The sequence below is a fragment of the Rhincodon typus genome, chromosome 26 (assembly GCF_021869965.1).
Source record: "Rhincodon typus isolate 14 chromosome 26, sRhiTyp1.1, whole genome shotgun sequence".
Taxonomy (NCBI): domain Eukaryota; kingdom Metazoa; phylum Chordata; class Chondrichthyes; order Orectolobiformes; family Rhincodontidae; genus Rhincodon; species Rhincodon typus.
In genome coordinates, this window is record NC_063357.1 from 13,804,064 (window position 1) to 13,820,553 (window position 16,490).

Sequence of the window (16,490 nt, forward strand, 5' to 3'; positions counted from 1 at the left end):
CTCCGTGTGCTTCGGTTTCCTCCCAGAGATGTGCAGGTTAGGCGGATTGGCTATGCTAAATTGCTCGTAGCGTCTAGGGTGGGAAAGGAAGGGATAGAGTAGGGGGTGGGATGCTCTTCAGAGGGTTGGTGTGGACTCGATGGGTTGAATGGCCTGCTTCCACAGTGTAAGGATTCTATGATTCTATGTCCACACAGCCCACCTTGCTCAGATCCCTATAAGATTCTGTTCATAACCACCCTTTGTCTGAAAACATGTTTTACTGGAGAAAACTCACCTGCCCTTAGCCCTATAAATAAACTGAACTGGCAAAATCCTCTTGTTTTCTCAGTGTGACTCAAAACAATGCAATGGGACACCATTCAGCCACAGTTTACTGCTGAATTTCTGAGATAAAAGGACCAGGATTCTAAAACAAACAGAGATGCCGATCACTTTTTTAAAAAAAATGAGATAATAGTATTTCTGGTGCAAATGAGAATCCTTCAGACAATGGATCTCAGACAAACTAATAAAACTGTGGCATTCATGTATTCTTAATACCTACAGCATTAACATGTGATATTTCATGCTCAGTACTATACTTAAAATATTAGCAATGTCTAGAGGAATATTATTTTTTAAAATGGAAAACGTAAAATATTTATGTGACAACATAATGTATTGAAGTTCACAGAATGTAATTTTATTTGTCAAAGATTCTGAAAAACATAGAAAACTCTACATTTTACTCTCTTTTATACAAGGCAACAAACATTATTAGCAGCACCAACAATTTTAATGAAAAGAACATACATTTCACCAAACTAGTTCAAGCAGATCGTTACTAGCCCAATATCTGCCTATCATCCCAGTTGGTTTAAAAAGGATATAATAGTTACATTTACCCCGCCCTAGTGAACCACATTTTATCATAACACAGCAGATTCTCCTTAGATATTCAATATTCTGTTAACGATAGTGTCACTCATAGAGTAACTCACCTCATTCATACTTGGTTTTATAATATTCTAGACCAACTCTTTAACATTTTTTTTGGAACAGAATAAGCTTACTGTTTTGAATGCTATGTTATTGGCAGAAGGTTTTGCACCAGTTGCCTGATAACAAAGAAATCACAAGCAACAATGCACACGGTTATACTTGCTGGGCTTTCAGGTGTCATAAACATTGATCATTCGTCTTGTCAATCTAACTTAACATATGCATTGAGTTGCATTAGTACTTCACAAGAAGTCAATCAGTGTCATATACAACTATAAAAGAGAAATGATTTTATCTATTAATAACCATTACTGTCTTTTGGCAAAGCTATGGAAACCATACAAGACAAGTTTCAACTAAGAGGAGTGCAGTGCTGCAACTGGACGTTTCTAGAAAGTATTATTAGTAAAATAACAGCAAAGAGTGACTGTAATGCTTAATTTAATTCTACAGAATTTGAGAGGAAATGACATATAATTATGCAGGGTTCACACATGGACAGATGTTGGGGCAACGCTATTGTCACAGACATTAAAAAGCCTTGCATTTAACATTAATAAAAGTTAGATAAATAATTGGGATTGTGTATTGTCCACAAGAGCTCTGGAATGCCTTAAAAATAAAGCCAGAGCTGTTTGACCAAGGCAAAACTTCTAGGTTGCCATTGTCTGAGCTATTCCAATAATGCTACAAATCACACAGGAGAGTGTTAATGTCAATTCCTCTCCTTAAACTCGTCTTTGCTTTTAGCCATCTGATATTCATTTGTGGCCACATTGCTTTAGGAATGTTGGACTTGCAAGATACAATTTCCTGTTGAGCAAGTTTTGGAACAGTAGAAGAAGGCAGGTGAAATGCAGTCCCTCTGAAACTTTGAATAAACATACTTGGAAGATTTGAAAAATGCAAGATATAAATTCTTTCCACCTGTTTTACTTGCAAATATAGATATAGTGAAAAAGTTTAGTAAAATTGCATTTCAGCATGATAGTGCACATAATCAAAGCAGTGGCACTGGTATGTTAACAGGTAATGCTAACGTATTAAAAATATCACATTACCTCCTCAATCTCCTTGCAAGACAGCAGAAATTGCCTTTTAAAAAGGAGGGCTACACATAACTGCTGTTTCCATTTTGTGTAGACAGTTGATTGCACCCTTTTCACATACGAGCTGTGCTATTATTAAAAACATACATTTCTTACTGTTCTCCATTGCAAATTTTGTTTACGCATAGAGAATGAAATTAGTTTTGCATCAGTTTTACAGGTAAGATTTAATTCTACAAATGCAGTTAAACACAAATTACTTAACACAAACATAATGCTATGAAGACATCTGCTCATGGACAGTGACTACTGTAGCATAACAAAAGATCAGTTTTTTTGGCATTGTATTATGTGAACAAGTTAGATGTCCTATGTACCTCATCCAAGTAGCCAGAAATAATGCATGAATTTGGATAGTGAGATTTTCTGCTGAAATTACATTATGGAGTTTGTCTTACTTCAGCCAACTGAGGCAAAAAAATCTCTTTAAAGAACTTCTCCAGCCCAGTCTAACTTTTTTGTTTGAGGAACCCTAGGCCTTTAAAATGGGCTGCGCAGTTAATGTTATCCTTAAATAGATATGAATACATCATATGATGGATTTCCCAGCATCCAGCATATGCAGTGTTAGCAAGCCTGTGATAAGAGGTTTCTCTGTCCCCATATCTGATATTGCTGTGAATGGCAGAGGCATTATTTCACTTTCTGGGTAGCTCAACTGGTTGCAAAGGTGAAGGTGCTTTAAAAAAAAAGTAACATTTGCAGATGTTTAAGTATTGTCTTAAGACATCTTGGAGGATGCTGCCAACAGTACCCTGTAGCAGGTTTCCTGACCAGCTGTGCATGTTTCCCACATCTGCTCCAGACAGTTTCCCTGGCTGAGGCCTGCCCACATGCTCGTGATAACTCCTATCTCACTAAATGCACGTAAGCCAAGACTCCAAAACTACAGAGTCGATGGTATTGACAGATTATTTGCCACAGCCAAGCCCAACAATCTTCCCCTATATCTGGTCACCCACCTGAACTTTCAGAAGGGATTGCCAGTTGGTCGATCCAAGGCAGGAATCTCAGTTCTTTATTAGCTCCACAACCCAGAAGCACTGTGACTACCTCTATTACCACAACACCGTCACAACAGTGATCAGACTGGGTATCAAACATGAACCTTCCTCATCCATATTGCACATCCATTCTCTGGATAATAATGCTTAGTGTCTGATGGAGCTCTGTCAAGGCTCCTTACTGGTATTATACACTTGTATCTTTTATTTCCCTTATTACAATAAATTAAAAGAAAACATGTACACAGTTTTTATCCTTACAATTACACCATAATTTTTTTTGTCACATTTCTTGTCCTACCCAATCTAGCCATTTTGACTAATAAAGATAACACGCATGTGTACTGGCTCCATCAGTTTCCTTCCTTAGCAGCCTAAAAACTCACCCCATTATATATATTACATTAGAAATGCAATCTTGGACAGACAGCAGTTAAACAGTTAAAATTTAAGGTATTCTGCTTCATGTATTTAGTCCAGCTTTAAATTAATTCAATAAATCTGTCTCCATTTCAAACCATAATTTTCAAACGCACGAATCTTTTAATCATCCACAAACTTTGTGTTGTTGTTGCCATTCTGTAAGTAGTGCTTCGGCTTCCTGAAGAAATCTGTGCGGATCAGACGGTAGAAATAAACCAAGATCATGACGTTCATTGCGTTCAAGTTCAGACTAATGTAGCCTGAGTTGGGGAGGATGCTTAAATTCGTCAGCACGTACCAAGTGAGATAAAACTGAGCAAGCAGCCGAAAAACAATATAGGTGAAGACATTGATGTACTTGTTGTAGTGGTATAGCTGAGAGGTCTGTGCATTTGCCAGTTTCAGAAGCAGTCGGGTGTGGAGGAAGATGCTGTTTATCTCAACAAACAATGCAACGACGGCACCAGCAACATAATAATGGGTCAGCACAATATACAGGAATGTGGAAATTACCTGAGGAGAAAATTGATCTTGTTAGATGGCAACAATCAGATTCTCATTGTGAGCTACTTTACTTCCAAACATTTGTACCAATTCTGGCTGGGTTTAGTGTAATTCTTGCATATATTTATTTGAAAAATCATGGCTCCATAATTATAAGCTCACAATAACAACATGGGTTTTCATAAGTTTTGCATGCAGAAAATCATTTTGCACCAGGTACAGACCTGAAATCCAGAAGTACAATAGAAATAAACGTGCACTTAGCAGTCTTATCTATTTCATATATTGATATTACTAAGTTGTAGACAATTGGACTTATGTGGCTCATGTTTTTGAAATAAAGACAGAAAATGGAGCAAAAACAAAATCCAGACAAGACATTATTAGTTAAAGAGAGAGAAAGAAAAACAGTGCTAGGTCTGTGACCTTTCATCAGAAGACAAAAGTTGAAACATAGACTTGGTTTTTAAAAAAATGTTTCTCAATCAATCATTCATGGCATGTAGGAGTCGTTGGCTGGGCCAGCATTAATTGCCTGCCCCTAGTTACTCTTGAGAAGGTCGTCATTAGCTGCTTTCTTGAACCACTCCAGTCCATGCACAGTAGATTGACTCACAATCCCTTTAGGGAGGAAATGCCAGGATTTCAACCCAACAAAACGGAAGGAATGGCAAGATATTTCCAGCTAACGATACTGAGTGGCTTGGAGGGGAATTTGAAGGTAGTAGTGTTCCCATATATCTGCTGCCCATGTCCTTCTAGATGGAAGTGGTCATGGGTTTGGAAGGTGCTTCCTCAGGATCTTTGGTGAACTTCTACAGTGCATCTTGTAGATAGTACACACTGCTGCTATTGAGCTTCGGTGGTGGAGAGAATGGATGCTTGTGGATATAGTGCCAATTCAGTGGGCTCTTTTGCCCTGGATGGTGCCAAACTTCTTGGAGCTGCACTCATTCAGGCAAGTGGGAAATATGCTATCACACTCCTGACCTGTGCCTTGTAGAAGTTGGATAAGCTTTGGAGAGTCAGGAGGAGAGTGACTCACTGAACAGATGCTGCCTGGCCTGTTGCTCTTTTCGCCAATTTTTTTCTGTTTTTATTTACAATTCCTAGCAGACACAGTATTATGCCTTTCAATTCGTGTTTTTGAAATTTTCCTCTCATACTTCTATTGTAGCTCAACTTTCGCAACAAGACTTTCAAGCTATGGAATACCGGGAATTGGGGCAGAAAGAGACCAAACAAATACCAGTGTGGCCACCATGCCAGTTTCACAGTGCCAGCCATTTTAGTGCAGGTAGAGCTGGGTCTGACAGGGCTAACTGACCTCAATTACGCTCCTTCAGAGCCTTGTTAACTGCAATTAAAGGAGGCTGACAAGAATTCTGCAGCCGTCCTCCTCTGGCCCACACTCACAGGAACCAGGTGAGCTGCCTAATGATTGGCACATGATGCCAGCTAGGGAGTGGAAGGGAAGGGGTGTCTGGTGTACTGGGGTGGCATGGTGGTTCAGCGGTTAGCACTGCAGCCTCACAGTGCCAAGGACTCAGATTCAATTCCAGCCTCGGGCAACTGTCTGTGTGGAGTTTGCACATTCTCCCCATGTCTGCGTGGGTTTCCTCCGGGTGCTCCGGTTTCCTCCCACAGTCCAAAGATGTGCAGGGTAGGTGGACAGGTCATGCTAAATTGCAGGACAGGGACGGTCAGTGTGGATCCGATGGACTGAATGACCTCTTTCTACACTGTAGGGATTCTATGAGTCTAGGTATGGATTCCCTTCTCTCCTGTCTGGGTGCAAGAGCAGCCCAGCAATACCGCAGTTAGCATTTTACAATTAAAGTTTTCAAAAGATGGATGAGAGGGCAGCCCTGCCCCATGTTGAAGCACCTGTTCAATACTTATCATCCATTACAGCTCATATCAAGGGTCTCTGAAAATACCCAGCTTTGATAGGCTGACCCCATCTGCCACATGCCTTTAACTAGACTGGGATCCCGCCTCCATGCCAATTTAAGGGGCGTCTAAATGAAAAATGTGACTGTTTACCCTTGGATACAGAATTGACACCTGTTTTGTGTAGTCTTGGGAACATCCAGCCTGAGCAGTTTACTCTGGCATGCAAACAGAAAATGCTGGAGAAACTCAGCAGGCCTGGCAGTAAATGTGGAGAGAAAGCAGAGTCAACATTTCCAGGCCAGTGACCCTTCTTCAGAACTCAGTTCTGGACCCGAAATATCACTTTGTTTTCTCCCCACAGATGCTGCCAGACCTGCTGAGTTTCTTCAGCAATTTCAAATTTGCAGCATCTGCAGTTCTTCAAGTTTATTTTGGCAATGTATAACTCAAAGTAGCTTCTACTCACCTGAATTCAAAGTAGCCTAATTCAATTTGCCTGATAATCTATTTTTAGCAGTAAACTGTCACTGTGTTATTTTCATTGTCCAACTGAGAGTCATGAATCATTTTGAAAATATCAGTACAAAAGGTGAGTCAACAGAATTGGAAGCAACCCAAATTAGAGAAAGCATTTCACAGAAAAAATTTCAAATGAAATGCTAGCTGTTTTCACAGATTAAGTGGTCTCACAATGAACATATCGCAAAACCACCATAACATTTTACAGAAATTTTTAAAATATTTAAGTATATTTTGCCGGTCTGAAAGTCAAATGTTATTTTCACAGACGAGGATAAATTTCACAATTGTCTGCTCCTAGGAGGTTAATACATTTAGAATCTTTAAGGGTGGACACACTATTTCCTAGTGTGCGCTCTTAGAGGGTGAGACTACAATGAGAGCATACATTTATCTAATTTATCACTTGTTTTTGGGAATGAATCTGAAATGTCAGGTGCATTCTGTATGTAGCAACATGTGAAGAAATTCAAACAATTTTACTTTTACTGCACAGACGTTTTCAGAGGTTGTTGCAAAACACTTTTTTACCTGGTTTGTTTACATAAAAGGATAGAATGGGATGATGGCATTGTGTAATCACTTTGTGGGTTACATCAGGTGCTACTTCCAATTTTATTTTTACCATTGTTTGGGCCAAATTGAGTTGGCCCCAGCTAGTAGATCCCAGTTTTGATGTCAGGTCAGCAATGAATGCACTGGTCTCAGCCAGAGCAACAGCAGGATGCTACAATTACAGAGGATTTGTGTTTATGGCTGCGGTCAAAAATACTCAGGGCTTGATTGAAGGAAACATTGACTCATTCACAATTTGCCACCAGCTGAGCAGTCAGATGGGAACAAGCCTGACCTCACCTTTGATCCATCCTATAACTGAATTGCCTAGTCCCGCAAATAAAAGGGGGTGAACAACTGATAGAGAATCTTGATGAAAGCTAATGGCCTCAGGAAATTCTGATTTTTTTTTAAACAACATCTGAAAGCAACCTCAGGTGTAGGCACACTCTGCATAAATATATACAGTTTTTTCTTTCCCCTTGGGCTGCAGCAAATTAGCCGGTGCTGTAGTAACTGTTCTGCTTCCCCTAGAGGATTTTGAGTTCAGTAAAGTGGGGAGGGTTGACACTTGCTTCACAATTCTTTCAGAACCAGCCGTATGGCAGTCTAGGTATCTGGCTCCTCATGTCAAGTGACTATTTCCAATTCCTCACTGGATAGCACCATTTAAGAGGCATTTAGACAGACATGCGAACAGACAGTGTATACAGAGTTATGGACCATGTGCAGACATGTGGGATTAGTTTAGAATGACATCATGGTCGGCACAGGCATGTGGACCAAAGGTCATCTGCCTGTGCTGTACTGTTCTATGTTACACTCAAGATCTTCCTTGCTCACCTCCTGGCCACTCATTGCTGTCAAATAGCTTTTTAATGCTCACCTGGCCATGATACAAAGTGTGAATGCTTCTGTCTGATCTCTGGATGCTTTTCTCATTCCCCTATGGATTTTTACCTTGGTATCTGCTCTCACAGTGTTCTGGTCCTAGCCTTTGCAGGGTCCAGGGGGCAGGGGGAATTGTACAAATGGTATCGGCACACAGGAAAGATACTAAATCCTTTGAACATTAGATTGTATCAAATTCTCCAACGATAAGACAAAACTTGAATGTCTCTTTGCCATATAAGGTCTTCTAGAAAAACTTTAAACTTAAGATTTTCAATGTATGAAGCACATAAAAGATTGGATTAGATTTTTACCCTTTAGTACATGAATATATAGGGTGGATGGAGCACAAATATAAAATTCACCCTGTAATACATGACCCTAATACAGTTCCCTGAGTACTCTATCCATTCATTGAAATAAATAGAAAGTCCAAAGGACTTTGGTAAAGATCTGTTATGTTTGTGATTGACCCCACATGTCAGAGGCATTAGAACCCAGTCTATAAATACATGACTTAAAAATATCGAGGGCAGAGTTTCCTCCTCCTTGGTGTAGTGTGAGCAATGGCAAAAATTTAGAAAATAGGGAGTTATTGAGAAAATCAGAGCCTCAACATTGAAAAACTGTTTTGTGATTTTCCACATGTGCCCTAAATGGTGTGCCTTCAGAATCTTGCCATTGAGTGGCAAACACCTATAATTTCCATGGATTTATCTCTCATTAATTCCCCAATTTGTTATTCATACGTGACTTCTACTTCTCCTCTCCTTCCCCGAGAAAGGAATTTCTGACATGTAAATCACAGTCAGGTACTATGGCTGTAGCTTGCCCTGACTATCATCCACTTTCTTCACAACAACATCCCTGCGAAAGATGTCAAGCTCCATGACCTCCCACACAAATTGGCATCAGTAAACTTCCAGCTTCACATCATCAGGCCTGCTCTCAGACCAAATATGGCCTAATGGTATTGAGTAAGGTAAGGCGATGGCTGAGTGGTATTGAGTAAGGGGCTGTGATGGTCTAGTGTTATTGAGTAAGGGACGGCGATGTCCTAGTGGTATTAAGGGGCTGTGATGGCCTAGTGGCATTGAGTAAGGGAAGCTGATAGCCTAGTCGTATTATCACTAGACTATTAATCCAGTGGCCCAGGTAATGTTTTGGAGACCTAGGTTCAAATCCTGCCACTGCAGATGGTGGAATTTGAATTCAATTTTTAAAAAATCTGGAATTAAGAATCTACTGGTGACCTTGAAATCATTGCTGATCATTGGAAATTCACGTTGAGAATAACCTCTATCACGTTGTGTGGCACTATCACCGTGCTAAATGGAACAGACTTTGAACAGATCTAACAACTCAAGACTTGGCATCCATGAGGTGCTGTGGGCCATTAACAGCGGCAGAATTGTACTCCAACACAATCTGTAACCATATGGCCTGGCATATCCTCCACTCAACCATTAACATTAAGCCAGGAGATCAACACTGGCTCAATGGAGAATGCAGGAGGGCATGCCAGGAGCAGCATCAGGCATACCTGAAAATGTGTGTCAACCTGGTGAAGCTACCAAACAGGGCCACTTGCACGCCAAACAGCGAAAGCAGCAAATGATCCCACAAACAACAGATCAGATCAAAGCTCTGCAGTCCTGCCACACCCAGTCGTGAATGGTGGTGGACAATTAAACTACTCACTGGAGGAGGAAGCTCCACAAATTATCCCATCCTCAATGATGGAAGAGCCCAGCAAATCAGTGCAAAAAATAAGGCTGAAGCATTTGCAGCAATCTTCAGCCAGAAGTGCTGAGTAGATGATCCATCTTGGCCTCCTCCAGTGGTCCCCAGCATCACAGATACCAGTATCCAGCCAACTCGATGGTTGAAGACACTGGATACTGCAAAGGCTACAGGCCCTGACAACATTCCAGCAATAGTACTGAAGACTTGTGCTCCAGAACTTGCCGCTCCCCTAGCCAAACTGTTCCAGTACGGTTACAACACTGGTATCTACCCAACAATGTGGAAAATTGCCCAAGAATGTCCTGTACATAATTTGCAGGACAAATCCAACCCGGCCAATTACTGCCCCATCAGTCTGCTCTCAATCATCAGTAAAATGTTGGAAGGTGTCATCAATAGTACTATCAAGCAGCACCTGCTCAGCAATAACCTGCCCAGTGACGCCTGGTTTGGGTTCCGCCAGGGCCACTCAGTTCCTGACCTCATTACAGCCTTGGTTTAAACATGGACAAAAGAGCTGAATTCCAGAGGTGAACTGAGAGTGACAGCCCTTGACATCAAGGCTGCATTCAACAGAGTGTGGTATCAAGGATCCCCAGCAAAACTGGAATCAAGGGGTATCGAGGGCAAACTCTCTGGTGGTTAGAGTCATACCTGACACATAGGAAGATGGTCGTGGTTGTTACAGGTCAGTCAACTCAGCTCCAGGACATCTCTACAGGAGTTCCTCCGGGTAGTGTATTAGGGTCAACCATCCTCAGCTGCTTCATCAATGACTTTCCCTCCATCATAAGGTCAGAAGTGGGGATGTTTGCCGATGATTGCATAATGTTCAGCACCATTAACAACTCCTCAGACACTGAAGAAGTCAGTGTCCAAATGCAACAAGATCTGGACTATATCCAGGTTGGGCTGACAAATGGCAAGTAACTTTTGCACCACAAATGCCAGGCTATGACCATCACCAATATGAGACAATAAACCACCACCATTCAATGGTGTTACCAGCACTAAATCCCCCACCATTAATCTCTCATCAAAGGCAACTAAGAATGGGAAATAAATGCTTCCCCAGCCAGCGATGCCCGCATCTCATGAATGAATGAAAGCAAAGGGCCGAAGAGATGTGTGATTTTTTTTAGAAATGTATTCACTTGGTGAGATGTGGGTGTTGCTGGCTGGTCAAAAGGGGTTGTGAGGACTGTGCAGAAGTGGCTGTGTCCCTACTAGGAAAATTGGTGACATCAAGTGATATTTGCACCACAGAAATGCCAGGCAATTACCACCTCCAAAAGGAGACAATATAACATCACCCTTGACATTCAATGTTGTTACTATCAATGAATCCTTCTTTGTTAAATCCTGGGGGCTTACTATTAACCAGAAACTCAGCTGGACTCTCCACATAAACATAGTGGCTACAACAGCAGTTAGAGATTAGGAAATCTGAGGTGAGTGACTCAGCTCTTGATTCCCCAAAGCCTGTCCACCATCTACAAGGTATAAACAAGTCAAGAGCTTGATGGAATACTCCCCACTTGACACCATTCAGGACAAAGCAGCTGACTTGAATAGCACTATATGCACAAACATCCACTCCCTCCACCAGTGACACTCAGTAACAGCAGTGTACACTATCTACAAGGTGCACTTCAGAGATTCACCAAGGCTCCTTAGACAGCACCTTCCAAACCCATGATCACTTCCACCTAGAAGGACAAAGGCAACAGACACATGGGAACACCACCACCTGCAAATTCCCCTCCAAGCCACTCACCATCCTCACTTGGAAATATATCACAGTTCCTTCAGTGTTGCTCGGTCAAAATCCTGGAATTCCCTCCCTAAGGGCATTGTGGGTCAATTCACCGAACATGGACTGCAGCAGTTCAAGAGCTGGCTCACTGCCACCTTCTCAAAGGCAACTAGGGTGGATGTACATATGCAATGATGTGTGCAGGCCAGGCCCTAGCACAATCCCTGCACATTGTATTTAGCCTCAGTATTGTCCCATTGAAGAGCAATGCTTTGGCTGCATTCCTCAGCATCATGGGCAAGGACTCCCTGACATCTGACGGCATCTACAGTAAAACAGTCGGTTGCTTGTGAGAGATGTGCAATGCTTGGCCATTACCACCTCTTCCATCCTTGGGATATCTGAAGAGGCTGCTCATTTGTCACATGGATATGACTTACCTGGGTCTGACAGTGAAAATTAAACTAGTACAGACATTGCAAAAGTGCAAGTCAGGTAAATTTACAAAAGTGAAAGGCTATTTACAATTTACCACTTGTGCACTTGTGACACTAATGTGCTCCCAGGAAGTCTTTTTTCTGCCACTACCTCCCACTGTACCTAAATGCAGTCCCAATGTCTGCAGCTGAGATTGAGGAAGCCTACTGTGTGGTTGGTCTTGTTAACCTGGAAGCCTTCAGCAGTCCTGATACCTTTGGGTTGAGAGGTCCCAGAACCTACCAAAAGGTGCAGCCTCACCCTCCATGGCATGAATCTCTGCAGGTTTTCAGTTCACATCCAGATGGGGGAGTGTCCAAGGAAGCACCTGAAGGTCCTATGTGGTTGCTGTCTCCCTTGGAGGAAGGAGCACTTGGAGTGAAACTGAGGTCCCTCATACCAATTTTTTTTATTCATTCACAGAATGGAGGTGTCTCTGCCTAAGCCAGCACTATCACCCATCCCTTATTGCCCAGAGGGCAGTTAAGAGTCAACCACATTGCTGTGGATCTGGAGTCACATGTAGGCCAGACTGGGTAAGGACAGCAGTTTTCCATCCCTAAAGGATATTAGTGAACCAAAAGGGTTATTCTGACAGTCGACAATGGATTCATCATTGGACTCTTAATTCCAGACTTTTATTGAATTCAAATCCACCATCTGCCATGGCAGGATTTGAGCTTGGGTGCCCAGAACATTACCTTGGTCTCTGGATTAACAGCACAGTGATAATACCACTAGGCCATTGCCTCCCCTACTTCCTTACCATTGATGCTGACTATCTCCGTCTAAAGGAATGGAGTGCAGGTTTGTGTGCATACCCGGCAGACAGAGAGTGAGCTGGATATGGGTCTTCATGGCAGTAGCCAGCCTGTCCAGGCAGAAAGCTGAAAGCACAAGTGCTGGAGCCAGCCTGGTAGTGATAATGTTGGTGAATACTTCTATCCTTCGATCACGCTTCCTGACTGCCTCAGACAAAACCTGCCTGCTATTCCCCCCATGTCTGCATTTTTTCAAGACCTTAATGGCTGTGACCAGGCAACCATCTTCTGCCTGGGGCCTAACAGGAACCTGGTCTCCAGCAGTCCTCTGAGAGCCAGAAACCTTGGATGTTTCTCCTTAGGCCAACTGCAGAGACGTGTCAGTGATCTGCTCACTGGATCGTGCTTCCAAATCCAATCTAAGGAGAGAGTCTCTGACCCAGTGGAAGATACAGATAAAAGCTGTGCAAGTGTATCCTCTGAGCGTTCAGAGGCTCCAGCCTCACAAGTAGAGATTGACCCAACAACCTCTGGTGGCAGTCTCTTCTTAGCCGGGAGGTCACTGGGTGCTGCCAGTGCCTGCATGACAGAAGAACTAAATTTGTGGTCTAAGAGGGATAGAAGCTTTTTTAGATGAAGAATGAGTTAGCACTGGTGGGAGTGAGACAGCAGTGCAGCACAGCCCAATGACGTTCACTGAGTTAATTAGCCACTGAAGTCTCCCATCATGACATGAGCAGTCATGGTCTTCTCCAGCTAATCCAAGAACCTTTTCCTGGTACAGAGTGAGGAGCCTAATATCTGCCAGCCCCTCTCTCCCCAAAAAAAGTGGAGCAAATGGGTCACCAATCAGTCAGCCTGAATGTCAGTTCGGGTATAAGCCTTCATTTGAAAACCATGTTCTGATGTAAGATCCACCCAGAGATGATAGTCAATAGCTTTACTGCACATTTCAGCCTCTTCATTTCTGCATGCCTTATTTACTGACCATTTTCTCCCTCATTGTCAAGGCATTATTAAGCTGTAGTACCATAAAAACGTGGAAAGCATGTCATTTTAGCTTAAGAAGCCAGATTATATTTGCATAGTATATTTAAGAAAACCTAAATGGAGTCATTACCTTTTAATGAATTTGCCAATTAAGGCTCTGTTGAGTAGCAGGGGTCTGCTGCAGTGAGGTGGTGTGACAATGGAGTAACTTGGGTTCATTAGAGGCCGAACAATGGAGACAGTGTGACATGACCAGCAACAATTTAAAGTTATAATACCACAGACAGTACAGTTCTGTACCACTGTCCTATTCAGTTATGCAGCCTTAGCAATGACGTGCAGCTGGGCTCCACAGGAACAGAATTTACTTTAGTTAAACGCTGCAGGCTGTGTCGCATTTGAAGGGCACTGTCATTTATTTTCTCCATTTTCACTTTCCCTCCTTCAAAGCACTCTCATTAGTAAAACTGTCAGGTACTTAGATTTGTATTGTGTGTGTTTAAGACCAGTCCTTATTAATACATAATTATAGTTCATACCAATCTAAATTATTGCAAATTTAAAAATACATATTAGTATTTCTTATAATATGCAATATGTAAGTGTGTTTTAGATACTTTTCTGGCAAATGGAATTTAGTTTTTAAGAGTGCTGTGGCATACTTGTATCAATTAAGGAAAGCACCAGCTCTATGATTAAGTACTATGAAGTGTCCAAAGGTACAGATTAACATTATTTTTAAGCTCATTAAAACTTTTCTTAAAAAATATACTGTTTAGGGTTCAGTCATGGACACCTATTATCCACCATTTATTTTGTGATGATGCATATCCTCTGCAGAACTGAATATATCCTGCATTTAGTCTGTAGGATCTGTATGACATTCTTGGGTTCTCATGTAACTCTCTGGAATGTCTATTTGCCCTGTGTGGTCTGTACAAACCGCTTAGATCCCTACATACACTCGCCGAAGCCTACATATCCCATGTGGAATTTGACATATCTGCCACCTTACAGTATTGAAGCAGTTCAGCAAATACTTTTGGGTTACGATAGCCAAAAGGATCCCTGTGTTTGTTTTGCATCAAGGTGCCTGCGGAATCTATTTTCATTATCCACATTGACGTTGATGGAAAGGAGAACTGAGAGGCATGTCATAGGCTGCCAATCTGCTATTGCCCAGTTTGTGCTACTACCCGAGAACAATTTCACCCTCTCTTTGTCTTTTAAACTAAAGGAATCATTGATGTCTTAAACTGCTACTGTTTTAAGTAAACGATGGCTTCATAAGCTTAAAATGTATATCTGTTCATACAGTAGTTTTTGGAAAATGCACTACAGGTTTTATCTGAAACTGTTATCTTAAGAGATGAACAACCCAATCCAGGTACTGTAGCAATCAGCTACTAATTAGACAAAGACTGCATGAGGAATGTCTTGCATTTATGAACATACCTTTAATATTTGAAATTGCTGACTAACCATAGCCTTAGCCGAGGTAACACTATTTTATCCGCCTGCATTAATTTTAATAGAAACCTCATTCTGTACACAGTATGGGGGTAAATTGGCTTCACTTGTTACATTTACACAGCTTCCATTAATACCACTTCATAATCAAGGAGATAAAACATTCACAATTCCAAAACACCCACAGAACCTAATTTTGACAATTTGCCATCGAATGCATATAAAGGTTAAAGAACATACATATGCAGTGGGAATATGAGTATTGAAATTATATTTTCACTGACAGTGACAATTACTCATGTTCCATTTCCCTATGTGAGATGCAATCTGGTTTCCCAATTAGCCACAAGTAGCTAGGTACCTGATGTAATGGGCAACAGTACTTCAAGTAGAAAAGTCTCTTGAGGTCCTTTACAGAGGTGTAATAAATTAAACAGACATTGACTGAGGCAAAGAAGAAATAACTGGGAAGAGGAAACTTGTGGTCAAAGAATTGAATTTTGGGTTTTCAGAAATAGCTTTAAAGACAAAGAGAGAGATTGACATACAGGTTGGGTTTTGGAGGATTAAGGCAGGACAATGTAGAACATGCCTCTAATGCGACATCTTGAGACATTGCATAGTGCTGCACAGGAAGTTATCATGAAACAGCTAAAGTTCTAGGAGTTTTGGGAATTCTATATGAACGGGAGAGGGTGGCAGTATTGGGGATGCTGTTTTGGCTCTGAAAGACATTTCAGCAAAACGGGCCTGGCCAAGAACGGATTGGTCATCAAAGGCTACAAATAAATGTTTAAAGATAAGTTCTCACATCTACTCAGAGTACAGGGAACACCAACCCAAAAATGGATTCTAACTGCAACTTTACATGAACTGGATTACAGAATGATTGAATTGTGGTTCAAATATTTGTGCTTCTGCAAATATTACTCAATTAAGTATCACTGACTGACTGAAGATTGGTTTTGGAATAGCTCTGATCTTTCAACGTGTGACCAACATATAAAGATCGCTGTAAATACTGGAAACTAAGACTGGCCCATCAATTATTGAGCTCGTGGCTAATTTATACCTCAATTCCATCTCCCTAAGTAGGCTACATATTCCCCCCTTGGCAAGCAGGCATCATGCTTCCATCAGAATCTAATTGCCAATCCTGGTATACCTGGTATACTTGATATACCTGAGGTTGAAGACTAGAAAAGCAGGGATTTTAAGACATCAAGCTTGTCCAATATTACAAGTCAATGTGATACCAGCAAAGGACATCAACCTTTACCATCTTCATCCCTGTTAGCAGCATGTTACAATTTCTATTTCTCAAAATGCAATCCCAAATGAATGCATTTTAATTACAACCAGGAACAAAAACAAAGTTGCTGAAAAGCTCAGCAGGTCTGGCAGC

At 41.5% G+C, this 16,490-nt stretch overlaps 1 protein-coding gene across 1 annotated transcript in view; it reads right to left on the reverse strand.

The window, feature by feature from the left end:
• Positions 1-663: 663 nt before the first annotated feature.
• The window catches only part of tlcd1 (TLC domain containing 1), a 48,145-nt gene continuing 32,318 nt past the window's right edge, over positions 664-16,490 (reverse strand). Inside the window, exons 3-4 of the mRNA XM_048612354.1 lie at positions 4,187-4,248; positions 664-4,033 (exon numbers count right to left, since the gene is read on the reverse strand). Coding sequence (XP_048468311.1) covers positions 3,641-4,033; positions 4,187-4,248 — 455 coding nt within the window. The 3' untranslated portion in view covers positions 664-3,640. The remainder of the gene's footprint in view (positions 4,034-4,186; positions 4,249-16,490) is intronic.